The 26,106-nt window shown below is 36.8% G+C and overlaps 1 protein-coding gene across 2 annotated transcripts in view; it reads right to left on the bottom strand.

Annotated features, from left to right (window-relative positions):
* Positions 1–1,843: 1,843 nt before the first annotated feature.
* pus10 (pseudouridine synthase 10) overlaps positions 1,844–26,106 on the bottom strand; it is a 30,983-nt gene continuing 6,720 nt past the window's right edge. For both annotated transcript variants that reach the window (XM_034018782.3, XM_034018783.3), the window contains exons 5-18: positions 24,574–24,608; positions 20,782–20,893; positions 20,352–20,413; positions 17,653–17,698; positions 14,959–15,023; positions 12,387–12,472; positions 12,110–12,235; positions 10,840–10,896; positions 9,149–9,225; positions 8,992–9,047; positions 8,788–8,905; positions 8,223–8,365; positions 7,613–7,712; positions 1,844–2,705 (exon numbers count right to left, since the gene is read on the bottom strand). In XM_034018782.3, the coding sequence (XP_033874673.1) occupies positions 2,667–2,705; positions 7,613–7,712; positions 8,223–8,365; positions 8,788–8,905; positions 8,992–9,047; positions 9,149–9,225; positions 10,840–10,896; positions 12,110–12,235; positions 12,387–12,472; positions 14,959–15,023; positions 17,653–17,698; positions 20,352–20,413; positions 20,782–20,893; positions 24,574–24,608 (1,122 nt within the window). In that variant the 3' untranslated portion in view covers positions 1,844–2,666. The remainder of the gene's footprint in view (positions 2,706–7,612; positions 7,713–8,222; positions 8,366–8,787; positions 8,906–8,991; positions 9,048–9,148; positions 9,226–10,839; positions 10,897–12,109; positions 12,236–12,386; positions 12,473–14,958; positions 15,024–17,652; positions 17,699–20,351; positions 20,414–20,781; positions 20,894–24,573; positions 24,609–26,106) is intronic.

Raw genomic sequence — 26,106 nt, 5'->3', positions numbered from 1 at the left:
TTAAATATGGCAGCAGTGTGGAGTAGTGGTTAGGGCTCTGGACTCTTGACCGGAGGGTTGTGAGTTCAATCCCAGGTGGGGGGACACTGCTGCTGTACTCTTGAGCAAGGTACTTTTATCTAGATTGCTCCAGTAAAAACCCAACTGTATAAATGGGTAATTGTATGTTAAAATAATGTGATATCTTGTAACAGTTGTAAGTCGCCCTGGATAAGGGCGTCTGCTAAGAAATAAATAATAAAAATAAAAAGTAATAACACGCCCAACAATCACATAAGGTGAACAATGATTGTTAATTCTTTAGCAATAATATTATTGCTCATTTTCATTTATGTCAGTAATTCCAACACACACTTACGGCTCATTCAACAGTAAAGAATTACAGCCTTATTGTACCAGATTGGAGGCGTGAACAGATTTGAGGTACAAAACCTTATCACCCAACAGATCCCTTAAAAACGATTTTAAAAAGCTACAATATTGTCAATTGTTGAACCAGGTTTTTTTTTTTATTTACGTTGAACTTAAGATGTAGACATAAGTGAGCAAAGAGACTTGGATGATGTGTTACTGCACATCACAGAACAAACTCTGAAGTAGGGAGATAAATGCTCATGGAACAGAGACATCACAGCTTGCATCTTTTTAACTCTGTGTTCTTCCTTGACTAAGAATTGCAAGGGCACCCAAGCAGTAGCCTTACAGAATGACTCATAACTACAGGCAGTCCAAAATATGCAAAAAAAACTAGAGATTTTAAGTAGATGTCTGCAGAGTGTTCTGCAGAGCATCGTATGTGTTTAGTATTTGCATTTATAATGGCTTATAAAAATTTAAATCAAGTACACAATCATATTAAACAACTTATGGGCTAAGCACTTCCAATTTAATAAGCACATTTTTGTCAATAAAATCCTTAGACACTCAAACAAAAACATCACATCACAAGGTGCTTTATCAGTCCATATTTTCAAAGCCATTACTCCTGTCTTTAATTGGTTCCTACTTTTTGAAAGGAGACAAAACATTTCCCGGTAATTTAACAAAACTAAAAGCGAACAACTAAGTTCTATATTTCAGGTCACTTTAGCAGTCTGTTTATGATCATTATGATGACAATGAAGCTGCAGGATATGGCAAATCTGAGGAAGACTCAGATTTCCAATAGATTCTGTTATCCGCAGATTTGAACTGCATCTACTCATAAGAGATCTAAGGTAGAACATCAAAATTCTTGTGCAACTTCTTCAACAGTTACTCCAGCTAGCGCATATAAATTTCAAGACATCAGCAATATCAGTGGAAGTGTTGAGTATTGTGTGTTGAAATAAAGGATTGAGAATATTCAATACAAGCTTTTTACATAAGCATTAATCCTTTGTATTATAATTAGGGCTTCTGATTTTCGGTTTTAACCAATAAAAACAGATAACCCTCCCACCCCGATCCAAACATTTTATCAGAAAAAAAGAAGAATGTGCCTATGACCACAAGGACATAAGGTACAATTGAAAAAGTGTGCATCAAGTACAGTTGCGTTACTATACATAGTGTGACAAAAAAAAAAAAAAAAAAGTAACCGAAACACAATATTTTCATACAGTATATAAAAAAAATGATTTACGTATAACTCAAATAGCTAAAAATAAGCACCAAAAAAATGTTATTAATAAAAAACGAAAAACAAGCGTAATTATAAATCACTACTGTAAGCATGGAAAATAATTATACGTTTCCAACAGAAGATGCCAATTTATTGATAAAAACCTTGGGACAGCAACTTGTTTACAGATTTGTTTTCATAGAACAGTAAAATGTAAATGACTAATTAAAGGCACTTAAATATGTCAACAAAACCATTTTATTAATATTGTATGTTAGAAACATAGAGTAACATGAGAACAAAACACAATCTTCTGCATTTCTGCTTTACAGCTCATAAAAATAAAAAAAAATCTCATTAAACTTGTTATTACTTGTAAATTTCTAGTTTAGAATCAGGATTCTGTGGTATTTCTGAGCAGAGAATTACAAACAATATGTATACGTGTCCTGCCACTAGTAGGTATTCTGTATTACACCAAAAAACATGTTTTCTCCTGCAAAATGTTATCAGTTTTGAATTTCCGCATTGGTTTCTGAGATACAGTACGCCTTATAACCTCCTACAACAGTTAGGAAAGGAACTAATTAATATCATTCTTATGGGATGATTAATTCATTTCTTGGTGACATATTAAACAGAGTAACAGTCAAACCTTCTAATGGTGCACCATTTAAAAAGCATTCTTAAAAAATAGCAAATACACATTCATGTGGATTTATTTGAGAGGTCAACATGGTGGTCCTGTTTATATATTGGCGATAAAACCAATTCCTAAGCAACTGGTATTTGGAAGACCATTATATTTAAGTCTGTATGACAGATGGTTTCTGATTTCTGAAGGCGTTGAACATGTAATCGTGAGATGCATTGCCACTGTCTTAAGTTGAGTCAAATGCTTTACATGAACATCACAAATATCTAATTAAACAGTTTTTTTTTTTAAATAAAAGTTTGAAAAACAATCAGTACACAGTCAGTATACAACAGTGATGTATAATACATCTTTCAAGGTTCTAGTTAACATAAAAAATTACTTCCTTTGGTGAACTTGTGTATGTCTTTAATCTTCTATTGCTGGTGGCCAATCAACATCAACGGACTGAAAGGAAAAGAAAAGTAAGGTGTCAGGTGAAGATGGTAGATTATTATCATTACCCTGGTTCCCTGAAATAGAAATGTAACCATTACTGAATGGGTATTTACCTCCTAAAGACCCAAATCCTGAATAAGATATAACAAAGCTGCTTGGCCGAACCTGTGACGTAGTCATGCCCGCCTCCAAGGGTATAAAGTACTGCACGCACAGATCTCAAAGCCATTTTTCCTTCAAGCCTGCAGCAATCATGGACACAGCGACCTTGAAGGTTAATGGTTACATTTCTATTTCAGGGAGCATGGTTCTGATAATAACCTAATGTTCCCTTTCAAGTATGAAATGTAACCATTACCGAATGGGCCAGTATACCCAAGTCGTTACAAGGGCAAGATTGCCGCATGACCAGAATGTTACAAGGGTCGACTGAGAAGCCACCCTTAACACTCTCGTTCCCAAATCAGGGTTTTGAGGATCCAAGACATTATTTACTAGAACCTAGTAAATGTATGGGGAGTAGCCCACACCGCTGCATTGCAAATGTCCTTGACAGATGCACCCTGGAATAAAGCCCACGAAGTTGCCATGCCCCTGGTGGAATGGGCAGTTAGCTTTTCTTTTAGCAACTTGGCTTGCTCATAGGCAGTCCTGACTGTGTCTGTGTGACCAGTTGGCTTGAGCGGTGACGTCAGACCCGGAAGAAACACACACCACTGCAAGTGAAATGAAAGGAATGCATTGTTGTGCCGGTTTATTCAAAAATAAAAAGTTTTAACAAAACAACTAGACAAACAAAACAAAATGTACACTCAACCAAACAAGTATTGTGCTGGTGTTTCCAGAACAAATAGCAATTGTTATTTGACCCCGAGTGTGTGAAACACTGCATCTTTTATGCAGCTGTACCGAGACTCGATTGCTAATCAATCATTCAGTTGGAATCTCAGTATATCTGCACGTGAACTAAATGTGCTCCCCGTGCTTCCATACTAATACTCACTTTAACACTAGAACCGCCTGATTTTCAAACTACCTAGAACCGCCACGTGGGTCACTGTGACCCATACATTTTTAAACTGCTTCGTTACGAAAATTAAAGACATGCTATCGGATACAACTGAAAAGTTTTATTCATGAACATCATATCTAACATTTGCATCGCAGAAACACCGTATTTAAATGGAAAATTAAACATAAAGGCTTTATTTTTAAAATGAGCGCATATACAGCACGACTACAAACAGTGAAAAAATATAATAAAATACATATTTCAAAAGAAACGGGTATGTACACAAAACTATAAAACCGAAATCATTGTTTCTAATACTACATAAAAAGAAAATATAACACTACTTCCGGTATGACGGCTGCATTGTACTCTATGGAGGAGCGTACGCGTCTGCCAGCTGACTGTGCCTGCATCCAGGAGCTGTGTTGTAAACACAGACGCAGTTCCATTGAACACTGTTGTGTAAACACGTGTAAACTGGTACATACAAACCTGTACAACCAAAATGTTTTTTTTTCTAATAGTAATATAAAAAAAGAATATATAACATACGTTTCATATTAGGCACATAAGTTGTTATCCTACCTGTCATTTCAGTTTGCTGTATGCATCTGAGTGCAGCTTGCCGTATTCCAATCAAAATGACTACTTTCAAGATTAAATATTTCCTTCTGATATATTCCCAGTTGCATTTGTGGAACAAAATGAAGGATTGTTGTCTCCAGGTACATTGAAAAATAAGCAACTAGGCTTTCACTGAGTTTGCATCTTGACAAATCCACAATCATAGCAATGTCTGTCTCGTAGTAGTCTACAAACAAAGAAAGGCTTGAAATAAAAAAATTAAAAAAAAACGTGTGCTAGGAGGAGGGGGCGTGTTTTGTTTGCTGCATTTACAAAAAAATAGAATATCTTACGTTATATTATTGTATTGTAATGCATGGGTCACATTGACCCATGTGGCAGTTCTAGGTAGAACTGTTTATAACTTTATCATTTTTGCGATTCTGGCTATCAAACACTGTCTGGATATTTAATTCATATATTTAGGAAAAGTCAAAAATACACATACACATACAATTTACAATGGAAGAGTAATTAACATTTTAAATCCAAATTGACCTGGATGTCGGTTCTAGTGTTAATCTGCACGTGGAGTGATTGTGCAATCCCCGTGCCAAATACAATGATACATTTTACATCACCTGTGCTACATAATCCACACTCTGTGCACCACTACAATAATACATATAACAGACATTAACACGCCAGAGACAACATAAAGCACAAAAATACGCACAGGGGCTGGGCACCCTGCCAAAGTCTGCTATCCATTTGGACAGCCTCTGCTTAGACTTCGCCCCATAGCAGACAAAAAATTGTTTGGATTGCCTCCAGCTTTTCGTCCCGTCAACATAACACCCTAGGGCCTGCACTGGACAGAGCGTATGGAGCTGCTGCTCTCTGTCAGACTAAAAAGGTGGAAGCCTCCAATTCCAAAAACTGGTTGACATGAAATGCTGAGATAGTCTTTGGCAAAAAAGCAGGATTGGTATGGCGTGTAAACCTTTGTTAATTAAGCAGGCTTTTCGCAATTGAGAATGCCTGCATATCACTCACCCACTTTGCAGAAGCGATTGCAAGCAAGAAAGTCATTTGGAGTGATACAAATTTCAACCCAGCTAAATGCAAGGGCTCAAATGGAGGCTTCATGAGTGCATCAAGCACCATGTTATGCCTCCGGTGAGGAACAATATCCTTCATAGGCGGCCGAAGCCATCGAGCTCCTTTCAAAAATTGCCCTGCCAGGAAGTGAGCTCCTGGAGAGACTGAGTCAATTTTGACATGGCAAGCTGAAATAGCCTTTAATGTAGAGGGGGATTTCCCCTCGTCAAACAGGTCCTGCAAAATTGCAGTATAACTGCCATGGGACAGGTCATGGGGTAAAACCCTCGAGGCAGGCACCACGTCTGAAAGACGCCCACTTGTACCTGTACTGAGAATGTGTGGATGTTGCTCTGGCATTTTGTTGGGTGTCAATAACCCTACTGGACAGACCCAGACAGCTCAAATGCAGCTGTTCAGAGGCCATACCCAGAGCTGCAGACTTGCAGTCACGCAGTAACTCTGCGAGCACCGTTCCTTGGTGGGAAACTGCTGCCCAGAGCTTCTCCATCTGCTCAGAGTCCGCCGATCGCTTGAAACGGTGACTTTTCTTCCTCAGGGGAGGAGAAGGAGAGGCTGAGGAAGACCGTGAAGGCGGCTTCCTGCGTGGGCTACTTTCCCGGGTGCGTCGTCCGCTCTCCCTTGACACAGATCCATGGGGTGAGGATGCAGCCACCTCTCTACCAGACAGGGATGCAGAGCGCTCTGTAGAGCTGCAGGAGATACATTTCTCCACCGTGCTGTTGGAGAAATGTGCACAAAACTCGAGAAACTGTGGTTCACCAGTGCCTCCTTTGCGTGCTCTGGCCCCAGGCAGGAAGAGCATATGCCATGCTTGTCCTCGGTAACGGTCCACTGGTTCGCTGTTACCGTGGGTAGCACTGTTCAGGGAAGCCCACCTGTGCAAGGTTCTGGCAAAACCACTCAGTCATTACTCACACAAGACTGAGGGAAGCCTGCTTGTTAGAATGAACTAACAGCCCTTGTAGTGGTGATGCAAAAGCTGTCACCAAAACTGCATCAAGATGCTGTGGTAGAGATTGCAAGCAATCACAACCAAGGCAGCCTCTTGGTCCTGCGTAGCACTGCTGAACCCAGCAGCTGCTTTCACTACACGTGTGCCGCAGGACGCACTGTAGACACGCCTCTGTGAAAACAGAAAAACAGAATGAGAAAAGAAAAACATTTTTCTCAACAAAATACAGTAATAAAAATTACTTTAATTATACAAACCGTATCGTAATTTTGGCCAAAGCCAAACAAAGAATAAAATAACTCCAGCCGGATCTACTGCAGCCTGGGGGGAGAGCACAAAGTAAGTCGACTTATGCTACATGATCCCTGGGAAGGTGCGACTCACGCCGCTGGTTTCATGCGGGGCACAAGGCCACAGCGAGACGTAACAAACAGGCTGTAGTGCACAAATATGTGTAATCAATAAAACTATTACAACAATTATTTTTAATATCACATAATTTGTGTAAAAACACAATAAATATCTATTCCTGTCAGGTCAGTTCTTAAAAGGAAAAATGGAGCTGAGATTTGTGCACGCAATCCTTTATACCTTCGGGGGTGGGCACGACTGCGTCACAGGCTCAGCTGAGCAGCTTTATTATATCGTATTTACGTTTTGGGTCTTTAGGAGGTAAATACCCATTCGGTAATGGTTACATTTCATACTTGAAAGGGAACAGCAAGTCACCTTGACCTACAACCTAAGCATGTCCATGCAGATAAATACATTTTCAAGACAGCACATTCAAAAGCTCATTCAATTAGGCACGTATAGGAGGACTGAAAATCATTGGGCCTCTTTTCACCTACTGAACCCAGAAGATGTTACCAAGCTGCTAAACCCTGGAGACATGGGCCACGTCTAGAAGGGTCTCCATCTGGATTCATAGGGTGCCTGACCAGTAGTGGTTGCTGGAGTTCTATGAAGTGAACTACCGCCATTTAATTTTCCCTATTAACAATGCATGGAGGGCAAATGCAGTGCTCACAGAGGGACTTATTCTGCACCCCAAAACGGTAGTGGGCCGTCAATGTTGAATAACAAATGTTAAGTCTCATCAAATTGTGTCTAGCTGTAGTCCAGCCAATCAGATGTCAAACGCATATCTAAGTAGCTCATTATAACCTAGATTTTGATACCTGCAAGAACTTGGTGAAAATGCTACAGATACAATGCGATGGAGCATTAAGACAACCATTTTAAAAAAGGTGCATGTCATACTTCCACATCAAGTTCCAGAATGTCAGTCACAGTGCTCATCAGGTTGCAGAGGTTTGGCTTAGTCCGTCCAAAATCTCCGTGAACAAATTCTTTAATGTAGCTTGAAGAATGTTAAGGACAATTTCTTGCTGAATATTCTTTTGAAATTTTTTTAAAAAAAAAACCCTGAAAATGTTGTCATTTACAGCAGAAAACATGAGGAATTCTCAAAAATGTTATTTAAGATCAGACTAATAAAAGACTGTAAATGTAACTGCCATGCTCAAATCAACAAAGGGACTTGCGATTCCCTATTTAATTAATTTGTGGGTTTTTATTTTTAAACAACAAAAATCCCCATGTGAATAGTATCTCTGTTTATATAGCAACAAGGTAATACAATTCATATTTTTTTCAAAACAACATCCAAGGATGATATACCATTTTTATACAACAAATTTACAGCCACACAAACAATCTTCCTACTTGCTGGCAAACAGCCATGATTCTGTTTTATTGCTCTTCAAAGAAAAAAAAAGTATTACATACAGCACATGAAACTGGATAAAGATAAAAGCTAAAAATGTAAGTGTGACACACATGAGTATCAGTGAAAATATCAAAAGGATACGTCCCTGCTTGTGTTTTCAGATAGAGGCGAAAGTGATGCTCATCCAGGAATTCAGCTCTCATGGTGTGAATGACGCGAGGCCTCACAGCAAGCGGGCGACGGTGGAGGACTCGAAGTGGTGTCTTCTGATCTATCTTAAACTCCTGTGGATGACACAACTCTGGATTTAATAACACATCAGTATCATCATATTCAACCCACAGCCTACAAGATATCTTTGATAGTAAATATTCATGACGTCATACGAACAACTACCTAGCTTAGACACTGTTACTGGCAGCAAAACTTTAAAACAGTTTTCTATTGGTGTCAAAAAAAAGTATTTGGAATAAAGCAGAGGAAATTATGCTAAGGATTATACAGGGTGATTCCTGTGGTAGTCTGAAAAACCTCAATACAGGACAAAATCAGGACAGAAAGGGCAAACGTTGTATACCAGGACCTGGCACAGTTGAAGGCATTAATACAATGTCCTAGCTGAGTAGAATAAAATAATTAACATGCACTTTTGAAAAAGGCTTTATTTATTTATTTATTTATTTATTTTTTAAATTGGTCACCTTACCTTAATATTGTTAATAAATTCAATATCACTTGTTTTTATAGCTTTCTCAGTCCAAATTAAAGCATTGTAGCACTTGGTCTTCCCTTCCTCTCCTTCCTTCATATGTACCATTGCCTCTCTAACAAAAAAAACCCAAAGAAACAAAGTAAGACATGCTGTTCTGAGAAAAACAAAACTCAAGAAGAAACAATAGGAAAAACAAACCTGGTTACAATCTGCAAATCCCGCACTTTAATTTTGTCAGAAGACTTGTTGATTGTCTAAAAAGAATAGGACCAGTTGTTATTCACTACTGACAATGCTTATTATTGGAAGTGAATTTTTATTTAACAGTATCCTTTTTGAACATTAAAATCAATACCTGCTGAAGATTCTTGATTTCCTCTTTAGTAAATGTTGCTCTATGTGGATTTAGTAATTCAATAGCAAAAGGCCTACCTGAAAATAAAAAACAAGAACAAGGTATATCAGGGACATTACTCCCATGTCATGACTTACATTCACAGTATCTCAAATAACATCTTGCCGTATAAAAAATGCCCATGCACACTGCATTAAATTCAGGTAAGCAGATACTGCCTGACCAGTTGAAGGCCATCAGTTATTGAAAGTAAAAAGTGGGTCACCATGACCTACATTCACAGTATGTGGAATGCAGTTTTAATTCATGGACATCAAATAATTGCTGTGCATTTGTACTGTCAGAAGTAGAGGGTTGGAATCTTTGCCATTTCCTTGTAAGCTGGCCCAAAGTTTGGTCGTTTACATCAAAAACCATGCTGTAATAATCATTTCCAGGTTTTTTAAATTAAAAAAAAAAAAAAAAAAACTTTATTTTTTCTATTTCCACTCCAACGTAACAAATTATTGTTTTTTGTTTCTCTGTATTAGTCATCAGTCATTACGGTTCTGAAAGGCTGTTACTGTACTAGTGAAGTAATTTTGCTTACAATGAAAAAAAACACACAGTACGTTGCGTCTCATCTTAAGTTACCATAGCAACAACCAGCACCGTTTCTTTTTTTTTTTCTTTTAGCCAAGACTCCCTGCCCTATACTCTAGTATGCGTGATAATTAAAGCTTCACATTTTCCCTTCAAATATGTAATCTCAAATGTAATGCTCTACTGCCACATGAAATGACCTGTTCTTATTAGCAATCTCAATTTTTAGTTATGGCTTCCCGTTAGAGTTTTTCAGTATAATCTAGCATGGCAAATTGAGTCTTAATCAGCCAATCAAGTGCGTTATGCTGCATTTCACATTTGACCCCTTCACAAGACAAGCACCAAAATAAAACATTAACAACATAGAGTGTGTTTCTTACCATTGATGTGATGCAAAACAAAACAAAGCAATTTCAATCTCACTCCTACATTAACAGCACGTGATACAACTGCTTACAGCAGCGCTTTAGAAGGGGGCGGGAGGATGTGGGTCACTCCTCCAATTAAAACCCATGCTCAAATCACCTGATCTACTAGTGGGAGTACAGTGTTTCAGAGAGACAGGAGTTCGTCATCGGAGGCAAAGCCTCCTCTGGTAAAAAAAAAAATCTCTGGTTTCCTCCAATTAAAACCCATGCTCAGATCACGCGATCTGCCACTGCTAACACTGTGTTTAATGGGAGAAGGGCCTCCCTTTGTAAAAAATAAAAATAAAAAAAAATAAAAATGCTCCTCTAGGACCAGAACACCATGTGGCACTGCTAGTACTGTAAGCACGTGTCTCTCAGCAGCCAGAATTGCTGTTCATTTAGGTATGGTGAATCTAGAGTTTTACAGATTAAAATATATTTTTTTCTTAAAATATAGCCAATAATTGTATAAAAAATTAAACTCTGTTTATACAATAATAATCTAGATTTGGATAATTCTATCATTCATTGGTAAAAAAATAAAAAATATATTATATATATATATAATTCTTTTTTTTTTTTCCTTTGAAAAGTTGAGAAGGCTCTGCCTCCCTTGCCTCCTCTAAGGAGAATCCACTGATTTGAAACTTTCCACAGAAACTCATTCAAATCTTAATAACATTTTTTTCTAATTACCATTGCCTAAGGTTCGGACATCAACGTCTTCTCTTCCTGAAGATGAAAAATTTAAACCTTCAGAAAAAAAAAAATTAAATAAATCTGCAGTCTGGAAATCAAAATGTCAAATGTAACAACATATCCAAATATAAAAGTTTTAAAAGATTTAAAAATATATATATAATTTTTAGAAAACAATAGACAACCTGTAGGACCCATAAGACTCAACATTCTGATATTTCTTCTCATTAAGAACGATTCATTTTTACAGATTATTATTATTATTATTTTTTTTTTAAATACAGTATTTGCATTTACTGCAGACATTTATAGGACTTAGGAACTATAATTGTTTTAGGCAAGTTAACGAACACTAAGTTTAAAATTTTCGGATTTGGGTTTTATCTTCTCAAAGAAATGCTTCAATAAAAAGTTATCCTTGCTCAGTTGTTAACCATATATTGTAGTGACAAATACAAATGTTGCTTTTAGCCAACATACACATTTATAAAAGATGTGAATTTTGCCTACAAGTAACATCTAAAAATGAAATATTTACTATGGAAGTTGTTTCAGCATTAATGGAGCTACCATAAGGTACATTTGCTGAAAAATAAACTTGTCTATTGCCACGTTTTTCCCAGTGTATCGAATCCACTGGTGCCATTTTGCTAATTTTAAGGTCATCTTTCTTATGCGGTATCCACTTGACTGCTCAACAATTTCAGTGTTCAATATGATATTTAGCATTGTAAGCCCAGTGCCAAATATTAATTAGAAATATATTAGACAATCAGCTTCCAGTTCTTTTTTTTTTTTAATTTAGTAGGCGCCAATTGTTTTTATCATTTTCTCCCCAATTTAGAATAGCCATTTATTTTTAGGCTCAGCTCACGGCTATCACCCCCGTGCTGACTCAGGAGTGGCAAAGACAAACACGCGCTGTCCGGCTTTTTCATTTTTCACACTAAAATATGTCACCATCAGGTTTCAACATTGGGAAGAAAGTTGACAAATGCTGCTTTAGTAGTGGTTCTATGTACTGCAAGACAAGACAAGTTTTTATGCAGTGTAAAGACCTTTGGGCGTCCAATAACTTAAAACAGGTTGGTTTAATACTGCCCCTCTTTCACTCTTCATTAGTAATGCTGTTGTTTCCCCCCACTATTTAACATCACTTAATTATAACAGAAATGAAAAAGGAAGAGATTGTAGTTGGGCAGGTTCTCAAATTTAGGGGCAAAACTATTTAGGTCATTAAATTAGACGCCTTTATGTTTGCACTCACCGCCAGCCTTGGAAACAGCTAACAGGTGCTCTGAAATAAGCTCTTCCACAGAGGACTCCATCTTCCTCTCACCATCTATCACCCAGGGGGTCTGGGGTAATGTTCTTGAGTACTTGTTGTATCTACCTGTTTACAGCACAAACTTATTGCATTAATTTTATTTCCTTTAACATATTCTGTAATGACAATTCTTGCAAAACAAAAATACCCCCCCCCCCCCCCCCAAGGAATGCAAAAATAATGCACTATAAATATTTAAAATCACCATAAAACCAACCTGCGACATAGAGTGGAGAGTGAAGACACTGAATATCCTGCACTTCACACTTTGTTTCTGGGGAATTGGGAGGGCAAGAAAACTGCCTGTGTCAAAAGGACAGATAGACAAACAAAATACTGATCAAAATGTGGTATTTAGTTTCATTATTTGTCTCTAAATACATGCCACTGTCATATTGAAATATTGGGATCTATTCACAAAGCTTTAACTCATGACTTAATTAAACAATGTCTTTTTGAAGCCTAGAAAGTCTCACAAATCCAAACCATGGTAGTCTGAACTGACCTGTAATCCAAACCACACAATCAGTAAAATACTGATACCATCTGAAAAAACACACATCATTTTATAATAAGTGAGGTAAAAGATTTAAGCAGTTTCTGTATGTTTTTTCATGAAATATAAATTGTGAGAGTATCAAAAGCACATTAAGACTAGACCAGGCATTTTTAGTATGGTACAGATATGATCAGTAATCCAAACAAATTATTAATCTGAACAGATTTAAACATATTTGAACTAATCTGAATAACTCATGAGTTTATGAACAGGAGCCATCATTTTCAAACCGTTACGATCCAACTCCTTAATTATAATGACTGCATGAACCCAAAAACCATGTATCTGAACATTTTCCACCAGTGGAATAAAGTCCTTCTTTACATTACCAATATGCAATCACAGCTGCAATCTTAAAACTTGGTTTTAGTAATGTGTATTTACTAGCAATATAATAATTTATAGGGAATTACTTTTATGCTTTTTAAATGATTGATGAAATTCATAAAAATGGAAATAAATAAGGAATAAATAAGTAATCCAACTGAAATTAAACTCTTAAAAGGAATATAAATATATATTCTTTAGTGCTGGGACGAACATGGGATTTTCATGTCTGGATCTTCGCTCATAATTTAAATATTCGTTCGTTTTCAAAAAGTAATAAAAGCCATTATATTGCTCTGAAAGCAGACAGCAACGCAGCAGGGGCAGTGGGTGTGGCCGTGGCCCCTGTGTGTGTGCCTTTGTTTTACATCAAGACCTTAAAATATGTAACACGTTAAAACGGAACAATATCCCAGGAGTAAAGAATAAGTTGCCATTTCTTCGCAGTAAACAGCGGTCACAGACACGTATTCATAAAGTAATAACATGAGGTGCCTTTTTGTAGCTGAACAAGCAAACGAAAACAGAAATTTAACTTTAAACACTTCAAATAAAACAAACGTGGAAATGGCGTTGTAAAGCGAAGGGGAAAAAAACTTGCCACTTTGGTTCTCGTTTATTACATTCCACATAACAGAAAGTCGCAACAAAAATATTATATATATATATATATATATATATATATATATATATATATATATATATATAAATCACTACACAACATTTTCAGGAAGTTAGGTACTGTTTAAGCAAGGCATTTCAGAATGACGTGCTTGCCTTTTTTCTGTCCCATGAGATTCTGACTCGCTCTAAAGCAGCACGACGCATTTTTGTCCTAGATGGCTTTACATAGAGATCACTATGTGTGCGCATGCATAATGTGGCTTGTTTACTTTTTGCTGTCTCCTGAGACATATAATTTTATATGTCTCAGGAGACGAGACGCTTCGCTTCAGCCCCGCTCCGGCAGCTGAACCTGAGGCGAGTCCATTCCCTCTTCCCCTCCTCGCCCGACCCGCTCTCCTTCTCGCACTTGGTTTGCTTGTCTGTCGCTTCAAACTGAACTCCCGACCGCCATTTAGCCAGGCTATTTATAGTTTAAAAACTGCTAATTAAAATGATCCACGAGTGGAAATGTTACCTTTTTTTTGTAAAAAATATAGCGTTGATTACATGGTGCTTTATGAACGGTCAATTCACAGGAAGTTACATTTTTGCTTCACTATATGTGCATTATAGAGAGGGAGTTATTTTATTTTGTATTTTAGTTAGTGCGTTGTTATATGCCCCGCAGCACCCGCCCCCCACCCCCGTTTATAGCGCTCTTCGGTTATAAAGCTCATATTGCGTATCCCCCGAGACTCTCATTATAGCAAGGGAGCACTGTATATATATTCATCTCATATATCAAACTGAGCTCTTTTTCATTTGCCATTTTTTGAAACTGTTGCGCAAATTCTGGTGAGACAGTAAAGAAGAAGTGCATTGAATTTTTGTCATTTGTAGCGAATACGAACATAGTGATTTTTGTATCCGAATACATGTCAGAAAATATTTGTTTGAATATTCAGATACTTGTCCCAGCACTAATATTCTTAGGGAAAAACATAAAGCAATTCAATTTGCTGTAACATTTGCAAAAGGGGATATTTTTTTGCTCACATGCAAGTTTTTGTTCTGCTTTTAGATTCAGAAAAAGGTAAATACCCCTCGCTGCCCATAGTATAATACTCAGTAACATATTTATCTGCAGCCTGGATGGTAAATATATAAACATTTTAAAGAATATTAGGGTGTGTTCCAATCCTTTCCCTAGGATTGGGCCTCCCCTCATCAATCTTGTTTCTGAACAGAGATAGGGCAATACTAAGTAATCGTGAGGTAAGATCTGAAGTCAAATTACTTGCGGAAATCCTCTTCTTTTATCTTCTCCAAGGCTTTTATCACAGCCATTCTGGTGAACACTGACTGCAGAGACAAACACACACATAAAAAAGAGGCATGTTCTTAGAAACCTCTGGGTCTTGACAGAGAGGATGTGGCCTAGGCCTTTATTACATCATTTCATCTAAATGTCTTAACAATAAAACTGTCTTAACAATAACATCTCGCTCGGCAGAGACATTTTACTTTCAACAAGCCCGGCAGGAAACTGATTCTGATGCTTGTTTTCTTTTACAGAGTTCATTGGAGTTTTTCTCACTGATAAGTTAATGTGACCCAGCAATACCAAAGGTCCAGTCCCTAAGGTTTTTAAATCAATTTCCCCAAATATTATTAGTCATAGTACAACTTTTATTGTTTCCATTATTATTGTGAAGTTGATTTTCCCTATAGATGTTTCTATCCTGGGGCAACTGCCTATTTGAAACTGTCACTTTCAAGATTTTATTTCTAGAAGCTCACAGTATCACTGTAGCCTGGTAAATGTAGCAAATCAGATCTATGCAGATGAGCTCCCATTCCCCTGCTGTGACTAGGGGTATCTCTGAATTAATAGTAAAGATCCACTCCACTCAAAACTAGACTACTTTTTTTGCATAATAGGCAGCTCCACTCAAATCAGTAAACCAATCTTGTATGTGCCAATTGTTATATGTTTTTCGATACAAGACATTGCAATTCATTAAATAATTATCCTATGGTTATTGTTCTGTAAAATTACCAAGAATAAGGAATGCAGAGAAAATGTACAGCTTTCAAATACTGCTAAAAGCAATGGCTAATAAACTGTCATGTTGTTTCCTGTCTAATCTGTGTTCTAACCATTAGACCACACTGCATCTTACATAAGCTTACCTGCAGAAAAAGGAAATAGCTACACATTGCGTCTGATTTTGTTTAATTTCTAAATAATACAGGAAAACGTCAAAGCAGGGAACATACGCATATACAAATATTTAATGATACATGGAACAAAATGAATTAGCACCTGCTCCTCACTATTGAGTTACTACTAGACTGGTGTTTTCCACTGTACATGAAACTATTTTTTCATCAGTTTAGTTACCTTTTTTTATGACTTTTGACATGTAAACAGGTTCTGCAAGTTTTAGTCAATCTGAAATAATCTGGTTTTCCCTTTCCCTGACTGAAGGCTCTACTGTATTATTATTATTATTATTATTATTATTATTATTATTATTATTATTAGTTTATTATTATTTTAGTTTATTTAGCAGACGCCTTTATCCAAGGCGACTTACAGAGACTAGGGTGTGTGAACTATACATCAGCTGCAGAGTCACTTACAATTACGTCTCACCCGAAAGACGGAGCACAAGGAGGTTAAGTGACTTGCTCAGGGTCACACAATGAGTCAGTGGCTGAGGTGGGATTTGAACCCGGGGACCTCCTGGTTACAAGCCCTTTTCTTTAACCACTGGACCACACAGCCTCTGTATGTGTAACTCTCTGTATGTGTAACTCTCTGCACAAAATACAGGGTCCTTGAACCTTGAAACGGTACTGTTTTGTGACAGTCTTGTATATAGGCTGGGCTGTCCTATTGTTTCAGCTTACACTGGAATCAGATGTCATGACTAATAAATGAAGGTGTCTCATCATGTGTGTCTGTGACAGAGAAAGAATGAATCTTGGTTATAAATCTCCCTCCCAACCTGTGAGGGCACTGTGTAAAGGGAACAGTGTGCCCCGGACTGGATGGTTTGGCAATTCATTCCAGGGAAAGGTGGAAGTCGGCCATCTAGAAAGGGGGCAGAGCCACAGTACACCAAGTCATCGCCCCTAGACGGAAGGCGATGTATTGCTAAACACTAGCACCAACCCAGACAGCACTGTACTACTGTTCACTAATAACTGTATTTCACCACTTGCACTTATAGCGCTCACTCTAGACTTGTGATTGTGTTTGTGTTCTGTGTGTGTTTAACCCAGTGGTTTTAACTGTGCAGTACACATTGCTGTGTATTGCCAATGACTATTATTTAGTCACCAAATGACCAGGATTATAAAATAATAAAGGATTGTTTGGACTGTGAACTGTTTGAGCATTGCATCACCTCTACACCTGTACACTGCAGACCACTTTGCTACAGTGTCTCACTTCTTTTTTGTTTCTGCTAAAAATATAGTCTGATATTTACCCCAGCTGACCCTTGCCTTGTATGGTTGTGAGTCACACTGCACAAATGCCAAGTGGTTAACAGTTGGACACTGGTTGCACTTACCCAATATGCTACTTTAAATAATTACCATGTATTTTACAAGCTGGATGAGCTGAATTGTTGTTCAAGGATGGGACTAAATGTGCAAGCTTCAGTATTAGCTACAGTAGAGAAATCCATATTAATATGGAACAATTCATTTGAATTGTCACTTCACAGAGGACAGACGGCCAGTTCCTAAAGTATCTGTGATATCAAGTTATACAGTTTGGTTACTGAAGCCATACAGTTATTTACCAATATACAAATATATTGGTTAACACTAGAATCTAATCTAGGTTTGTAAAAACAGTCAATGCTGTATGGGAATTGGAACACTTTATAGAACTCCCTTGGCATTCTAACACTTTATAGAACCCTAAAGAGAAATGATATAATATGCAAGATTCATAGAATTGGTTGCTACTTACCTGTTTGTTTTTTGCTGGTTTAAAACAATTAGAACAGACTGAGGCACTAGAAAAACAAAAAGAGGAAAAGACCAGTTAAAAGGACACTTAGTGGTTGTTTTGATGAACCGATACCGAGACAGTTTAGGCCACAGCTGGACTGCATTGGTGAAATTTATAGCACTGGGCAATCACCCTGTATTGCAACAATGGGATTACCCCTAAGAATAGACATCTGATGCAATCCATGAGGATTCATTAGTAATGTAAAATACTGCAGCTGTGGTTTATCCCAGTGGAGTATTGGTGGATTAAAATGTACTCCTTTAGTATAATTATTTCTCAAAACATTCCATACATATGCAGAACAAGTTCCTGCTCTTTCTTAATGAGATACTTACCATACAGTTTTAACCTGACGTGTAGTTGGTATCGAATAAGTCTACAAATTTACAAACATGACATTTTACTAGTATTAACCATGTGGTTTGCCTACTTTACCACGCTACAATTCTACCAGAAATTTGCTAAAATTATTTTGTTGCTTTTTTAAATAAACCGTATATCATTTGTAAAATCAGTAATTCCCTCTATTCACTATGGGTGTTCCAACACAAAGAAAGATACTACGAGATGCCAGTAAACCAGATTGCCACAATCAACTCCTAATTGTTACTTACTGTTATTGTGTTTAATCTGTAATACATTAGAAGTTATGTATTTTGTATTTACCACAGGTCTCAGGATGTTTATCTATACAGTTCAGCTACCTGTACATTAAAAAAAAGGAAATTCACATTCCTCTGTAGCTTAGAGGCAGACCTGTTTCTATGAATTCAGGAAAACCAGAAAATGGCTCATTTTGTGTGTTCCTATTAATAATAATAATATAATATCTTTATTTTTACATAGCGCCTTTCATAGTGGACCGCGTTACAGAGGTAGGCTGTGAACTGTGCATAATATGCAGAGTCACTTACAATAGGAAATTGATTTAACATCTCATCCACAGGATGAAGCACAATGAGGTTAAATGACTTGCTCAGGGTCACACAGTGAGTCAGTCAGTGGCAGAGGTGGGATTTGAACCGGTGACCTTCTGGTTACAAGCCCTGGACTTTAACCACTCAAATTACATCAGGCTTGTCACCCATAGACCTGGAGTCCTATAGTTCACATACAGTATTACCAAATGCACTTAAAATGATAATAAACAACAACAACAAAAAATCCAATTGTTTTCAATGTTTATTTTTTTATCTACCAATAAAACAAAGGTTAAGATATGTGCTCCCCTCTCTCACCAAATTAAAGTTAAAAAAATATGTATGCAAAGCAAAGCAATTTAGTGCCCAGGGCGAGCAAGAATATTTGCACACTCTACTGTTTTTTGTTTTTTTTCCCAGACGTTATACGAGTTAGGATATGTATATGTATAATGATATATAATATATACTGTATGTTGATATCAACACTGCCTATTTTGTAAATTTGTATTGTTAATAAAAAACTAAATAAATAAAATAAGTGATACAAGTAAATTATTTATGCGTATAGAGGTCTCAATATTATATATATATATATATATATACACACATACACACATATACACACACACAAGCGTGCCTCCGCACTTCAGCAGGTAAACTTCAAACAATCACAGGTGCTCAATCATAGCAGGGCAATAGATCAAAGCAAACTGCTTACCTTAATTAATTAGTCCATATAAAGAGACAGATGTTAATGTCTATACAACAGTGCTGACATTTCAACGTTGCCAGCTTCTTCCTCAGGGCATTCTTATTAATTAAATATATATTGCAAGGTTACGATGTGTGCTCTCACAACTTTTTTCTTTCCTGGGAGAGTCCATTTAGCGAAGTCGCCGAAGGTAAGCAGTCTGCTTTGATATATGTATATATGCCACAAAAAATGTTGAGTATTTATTTATTTTTTTATTCAAAAAGAAGAAAATTAACTACAGCAAAATAATTATCCATCGTTTTAACACACACAGAAACAAAGAAAATAATGGACATTCCAAAAGTATTTTTAAAAAAACGGATATAACATTTTTTTTTTTTTTTTAAATAACAATTAAAAAAATAAAGACAGCTAGATTTTCCTAGTTTAACTTTCATATGAGTTGTAATTCAGCACTTTTGGACATGTGGAACGGGAGATACAGACATTTGAAATAGTTAATTGCCAATACCATTCCGCATTGAACGCACCTGTAATGGAGGCGTGTCCCAACCACCACAGCCCTAAACCAATTACATGGGGGCACTCACTATAGTCATGGCTATGACCCAATGAGAAAAAAAAAAACAGATTGGTGATTGGACAGCTGATATGACAAGAAACATCATGATTATAGTCATGAAATTAAAACAAGTCGGCAGCATAGGATTAATAAATCTTTCCTTTTATTTGTATTTTTTTAAACTAAGTCATTTTTCCATCCCTCACAGCCTGCACCCTGGGCAGCTGCTCTGCTCCCTGCCCTATAATAATACAATAAAGAGACACCCCTAGCTGTGCCACAAATGACTGTCTGGTCTGCATCACATGTAATGATGCCTCTTTACAGTTTTCACAAAGAATTGTATTGTAACACTTGAAATGTATTTGCTTACGATTGTAAGTCGCCCTGGATAAGGGCGTCTGCTAAGAAATAAATAATAATAATAAAAATAATCTATTGCTTGGACACTTACAGAAAATGACAGTCCCCATCCGTTTCGGAGTGTGTGAATGCCACACTCACTTCAAAGGGGCTCTAACAGAAAAACACATAATAAAACATACTTCAGAAAAATCATATCAGCAATAACACTTTTTAAATGAATATAAATCAATGTACATGTTTGGATTTCTTACCCAGCATATGCTTAGGCAGCAAGTGTTGTGTCCCAAGTGATTCGTTTTTACATAATCAATGTGGTTGTTACCACACAGTATTTACGATCTCAATAGATTCTGTAAAATGTGTCAGATTCTGTAAAACGTCTTTTACAAATTGCTACTTTTTTTACAACCTCCCACTGCTGCATGTAATAGCAGGAGCATGCCTATTAAGTTTTCAGTGCAATTTAAAGACACTCCCAAAAGGTGGAAAGAATTATTGGAAATGATGTGAGCACTTGCCTTGCCATCAACAGGTACACCCAACTCCTCTGAGATCAGAGGGTGGATGATCCACTTGTAGGCTTCCTTGACTTGGATCACATCATCTTTCCCTGAAGAAAAACCTTGCTGTCTAAAAAGATAAAAAGAAGAAATGTTAAACCACTTCACAAATCAACCTGTTGAACAGTAAAGCTTGGCATCTGTGCAGTTCGTCACCCTTTAATTCCAAAAATGATCTAATGGTGGTTTATATGTAATTTTTCACACGAAAACAAAATGCATACAAAACATTTTTTTTATATACATATATAGATAGATTTACAAATATATAAATATATAATTAAAAAACGTTATCTTTTAGTATTACTAAATATACCACCATCAAGTGTTTTATAGTGTTAAAGGGTATAAGACAACGATTGGATGGTGGAACAATCTGAACAACACTTCAGCTTATCAATTGAAAACAAATGTTAAGGAGAAACGCAGGGAACCAAAGGGTTAACAAATTACAAAGAATGGTGCATTCTGTACCTGTTGAACTCCAAACACTATTAATATCTTTGGTGGGTGACATGCTAGACTTCATTGCATACTCAATGGGATGCACCATAAGTATGCATATGAGCAAAGTTACAAATAAAATGAGTATATAGACACACGCGGAACCACCGAAGAACTACAACAATGTGTTAAAAGCACATATCTGTTCAAACAAATGCCAGTTGTGAGATAAGGAACCAGTGTAAACTGCATAATCGTACAATTTCATTTACTTTTACTGTCACCTTTACCTTTTTGTGATGTTTGCAATGATTCTGAGTGGTTCTTATGGAATTACTCAACTGTGGGTTTTCTTTGGTCAGTCTGTGAAGGTGCTTTAACCTGCATTCAAGAACTGTTTTTCAGTTCTAGTTGCTTATGTATGTAATATAAGCTTGGTCAGCCTATTGCCAGTGCCACCTATTGATCTGCAACTGTTTTTGATGAATTGATGTTTGTTTGTTTGCTGGAAATGTAAAAGTATTAATGAATAGTGATGTGTACTGTTGTAATAGTAAATGGTGAAATATCATGCTTTTGGGGAAAACAATGATTTCACTTTTTTTAAAATATAAACCTAAATATTTAAACAATTCCAATGTGCAGGTGAAAATGTCATACAGGTATTCACTTCATTCCTTAAATAAATGAGGCCATAAAAAATGGAATTTCTAATTTTCATAAAGTCATCAACCTCTTACTGTTGTAAGTAGTGTAGTGGCAAGGGTCAAGCTTATGCCCCTTCAGCATTCCTAAACTACCGTTGAATTAAATGCTGCAGCGTTTATTTTAAATTGCTAAAAACAGCTGTGGCACTTATTCAATGGGGGTGGTAATCAGAAGTACTGTGCTATGGTTTTCGAAAGGCGCAATTTTTTATTGCGGTTTTGTACAGTATTTGAGGGAGGCGTATATTGAAGTTTATTTCTGTGGATACAACTTGATCAGGGTGGTGAAGAAGTACTACAACTTTAAACTGAAAGCTATTGAGCTCGCAGATCAGATCAGTGTTTGACTAGGTGAGGTCACATACCAGTGTAGCGTGGAGAGAGAAATGTCAATCAACACCAAGGAGGTCGGTTTATTTTCCCTTTCTTTTCTTACAGCAGTTTAAGAGTCGCAGGTCTGAACGCTTTTATGTACGGTGCGTTTCTTTCTCTTCAACCAGCAAGACAACTAAACACTCCCAGTCTCCTGATCCAGGCAGGGCTTCGGTGAGGAAGATGAGTTGATCCCGTGGCTATCCCCTAAACAGCAATGCCACAACGACAGCTACACTAGCTTCTGCTCCCCATTGACACTCCAAACCACCTCACCCACCACTTTCCGAACGTCCTGTCTAGATCAGGATTCTGCAGCGCCTCTTATTAGCCAAAATACTGTGCATACAACCTAAACAGAAATGCATTTAAGAAACTTAAATAACCATACAGCTCCTGCAATGTATTACTTTTCTTGAGAATTCCTAAATATATGTATTTTAGTGCTGCTGTATTTACTCCTACACCAGTATCAGTACGTAGTGCTGTGTACCTACAGTATTCTTTTTTTGTTTGGGTTTCATAAACTTTACGGTAAAATACTGTTATGCTCCAGTGTGTAATTCTATTCTTTTAAACACATTACTGAAGGAAGGTTCGAAACTTTGACTGTACTAATTTGCATAATACTGGCGACATCACCATAGCTACTAGTTTATTTAATTGAAAATGCTATTATTTTACAGGTAAGCCATATAAATGGAATAAAACATTAACATGTAGTTTAAAAATATGTTAATTAGTAATCACGTTTTTTTATTATTTATATCAAAATAAAAATACACGTTGTTTGTGTACACGTAATTGATGCTGCTTGCAACATATACAGTAAGCTTGCATTGCGACAGCACCTAATTGCGGCCAATTAAAAGAACTGCAGCTGACTTAGGCAAAACAAAGCTATATTTAACAGTCACCGTTCCAAGCAGGTTATCAGTCACAGTCAAATTGTACTACTTTACTACTACTACTACGACGACGACTACTACTACTGATAATAATAATAATAATAAGAACTTACACTTGTCAAGAGATTGATTATGCCTCCATGAGACATCAAGAGTCTCTTGCACAGTTTGTGTTCAACTTTTTTGGGTCGTATGGAAATTTAACCAAAAAAAATCTCAAAGAACAGAGGGTTTGAGACATTTTTTCCCAATACAGCTTACGCTGTACAACACTTTGTGGTCGATATGGCGAAGAAATTAAAGTTCTGCTCTGGATAACAGGAGCTGAGGGGGAGACGACAGGGAGGGTGCTCAGTTTTTTAAATGAAATTATTAGTACACTAGGTATTCAGTACACATTTTACTGAAGCAATACAACCACTATAGGCACCCCCCTGCTTGGACATAAAATACTGCTCTAATGCAGGGCAGCGGTGCCATATAGAGTTCCTACATATCAGTGATTTGGTAGTGGATTTAAATACAACAAGTTTTGTTTTAGTAATATGCATTATACAAATCAAAAGATCGAATTGTGCATGTGAGTGACATTTAATAGTATTCAAACGGTTTCTGTTAACAGAGAAAAAAAAGCGGGAAAAAAACCCCAACAAAAGTTACATACAGTGCATGAATGCCACCTGACGAACCTTCGAAGGTTTAGAACTATCTTCGAATTCCTGGCTAGCGAACAAACCATTGAACATTTGAAAACAGCCCTAAAGTGTATTCAATTCATTTTGTTTCTATTTGTAATGTTTTGCCATACTGTGTTTTGTATGCATTTCTCTATTAAGTACTGCATTTATCTGAGCTGGGGAAGGGAAAACATTTTTACATGTTTAATAATTGAGAGCAGCGTTCATTCGAGGGCGATGTCTATTACAAATCTGATACCCGTGAGGACTCTTATTCAAGGGCGGTGGTAATTCAAAGTAATATGGTACTTTTAGGAAAACAAACTGTACTGTCAACAAGGTCTGTCAACAATGCACACTATTAATATATTGCATAGTGCAGTAAACCGCTTTTTTGGTTGGTGTTCATGAAACTATATTCTCTTTAACCAAATAATGCATCCAACAAATGCATGTTGCAAAATAAGTAGTTGTGTTTATTGCATAATGTCATTTTACAGTATTCTCCTTTTTATTAAATGATTGCATACATGTTGATGACACAGTGTCAGGAATTCATCCTTCCCAGAAAAGTAATCCTGAAAAGGGAACATAATGCAATAGTCATTTCAGCTAGGCATGAAAAAAAAAGAAATTACCTACCCCACTTCCTGCTTTACCAGCAACCACGTAGCATGCTATTGGCAGGCAGCCACACCACGAATATGAAAGACAGACAAACAAGTAGAAGCGGTTAACAGCACTTCCACAAAGGGGCTGGGTAAAAACATACAGCAATAAAATTAGTGTCACTTTCTGCAATGAGCTTGGTATAATGCAACACTTCAAAAATCGCTTAGGAGAACATAAGGAAGCCTGAATTTTTGGTGGATAACCAAAAAAACTAGGCTCAAAACAACACTTCAAGTCTGACTGCTCCTGTTTATGCCCAGCTAGTGTCCTATAATCAGCTGCTAGGCCTTTGCCTTAACATTAGTGCCTTGCCCTGTGATCAAAATTGGGCCGCTGGTATACAGTTGCAAGGTGCCTGTTTTTCTCAGAAAACTGCTCTTAAATCATCAAATTCTAATTAAGGGATACTTTTTATGAGCTACACTTTGTTATTTCCTTCCTCATTAATAATATCCCATTATGTGCGTTCTCGATTGTATCTTCTGGTTAGATCATACAAACTTATTCCATCAAAAATACCCTTCTTAAAACTGAATTTCTGAAGTGAGGTGGTCTGAAAAAAGTGGAGTTTCTATCCTCTCTAAAACTGTGATTTTGTTTACAGGTTTTCCATTCTACTAACGCACAATTGTTAAAATGAAAATATATATTTATGCAGTTTTAAAGTGAAGTCAAGAATCTGGTTTCAAAAGAACTTAAGTTTGTATATACGATATTTAGTGGTTATCTTCCACTGCTACACCTACAGAATGGTACATATGATTCATATAATGGAACTTGGGGACATTGCTCCAAGTACTTCAAATCTGAATAGAAATTAAGATCTCAAACATGCTTGGAATCCAAATATACATATTATGGATGTTCATCTGATTCTAATAACCAGAGACTCTCAGTTATTATCATGGGTCTGTTACTCAGAACAGATCAAACTGGATTTGAAACTGTGAAACTACTTACGTTATTGAATGGTAAAACTGTAGGTGTTGGTAACTTTGAACAGTAGGCATGAGATGTAAGCTTAAAGGTCGCTAGGATGAGACCAACCCCAGGGGATAGCCTGGACACACCCAATCACCCATGTTGCTACAGTGTGTTGGTAGGGGTGGGAGTAATGTCATATTCTAAATAAGATGTTTAATTTATAATGACACAACTGAAAGAAGGGTAAGGGTATTACCCAGGCTCTGGCTTTCTACTTTCACTTCTCCATTCCTGTATAATCACATTCATATACATAAATGTTTAAATTCTTTAGTACCTTGCTCCAAGTATGTAAAACATTTTAAAAGCACCCCCTGCTGTTTCTACTCAGTCATTTAAATAACATAGAAGCAACCAAGGTTTGTCCTTGTAGTGACAAATCAGGGTTGCTTCTATGGTTCTGAATTCATCCCGTCCATATTTCGTTGTGGTATGTTTTGTTTGTTTGTTTGGATCAATTAAATATACATAAATAAGAATTTATGTGCAACACGGACACTCTGACGTGTGACAGTTTAA

Source organism: Acipenser ruthenus, chromosome 6 (genome assembly GCF_902713425.1).
Source record: "Acipenser ruthenus chromosome 6, fAciRut3.2 maternal haplotype, whole genome shotgun sequence".
Lineage (NCBI taxonomy): Eukaryota > Metazoa > Chordata > Actinopteri > Acipenseriformes > Acipenseridae > Acipenser > Acipenser ruthenus.
The sequence above is the reverse complement of the archived record's forward strand: the minus strand, read 5'-3'. Positions and strand labels throughout refer to the sequence as shown.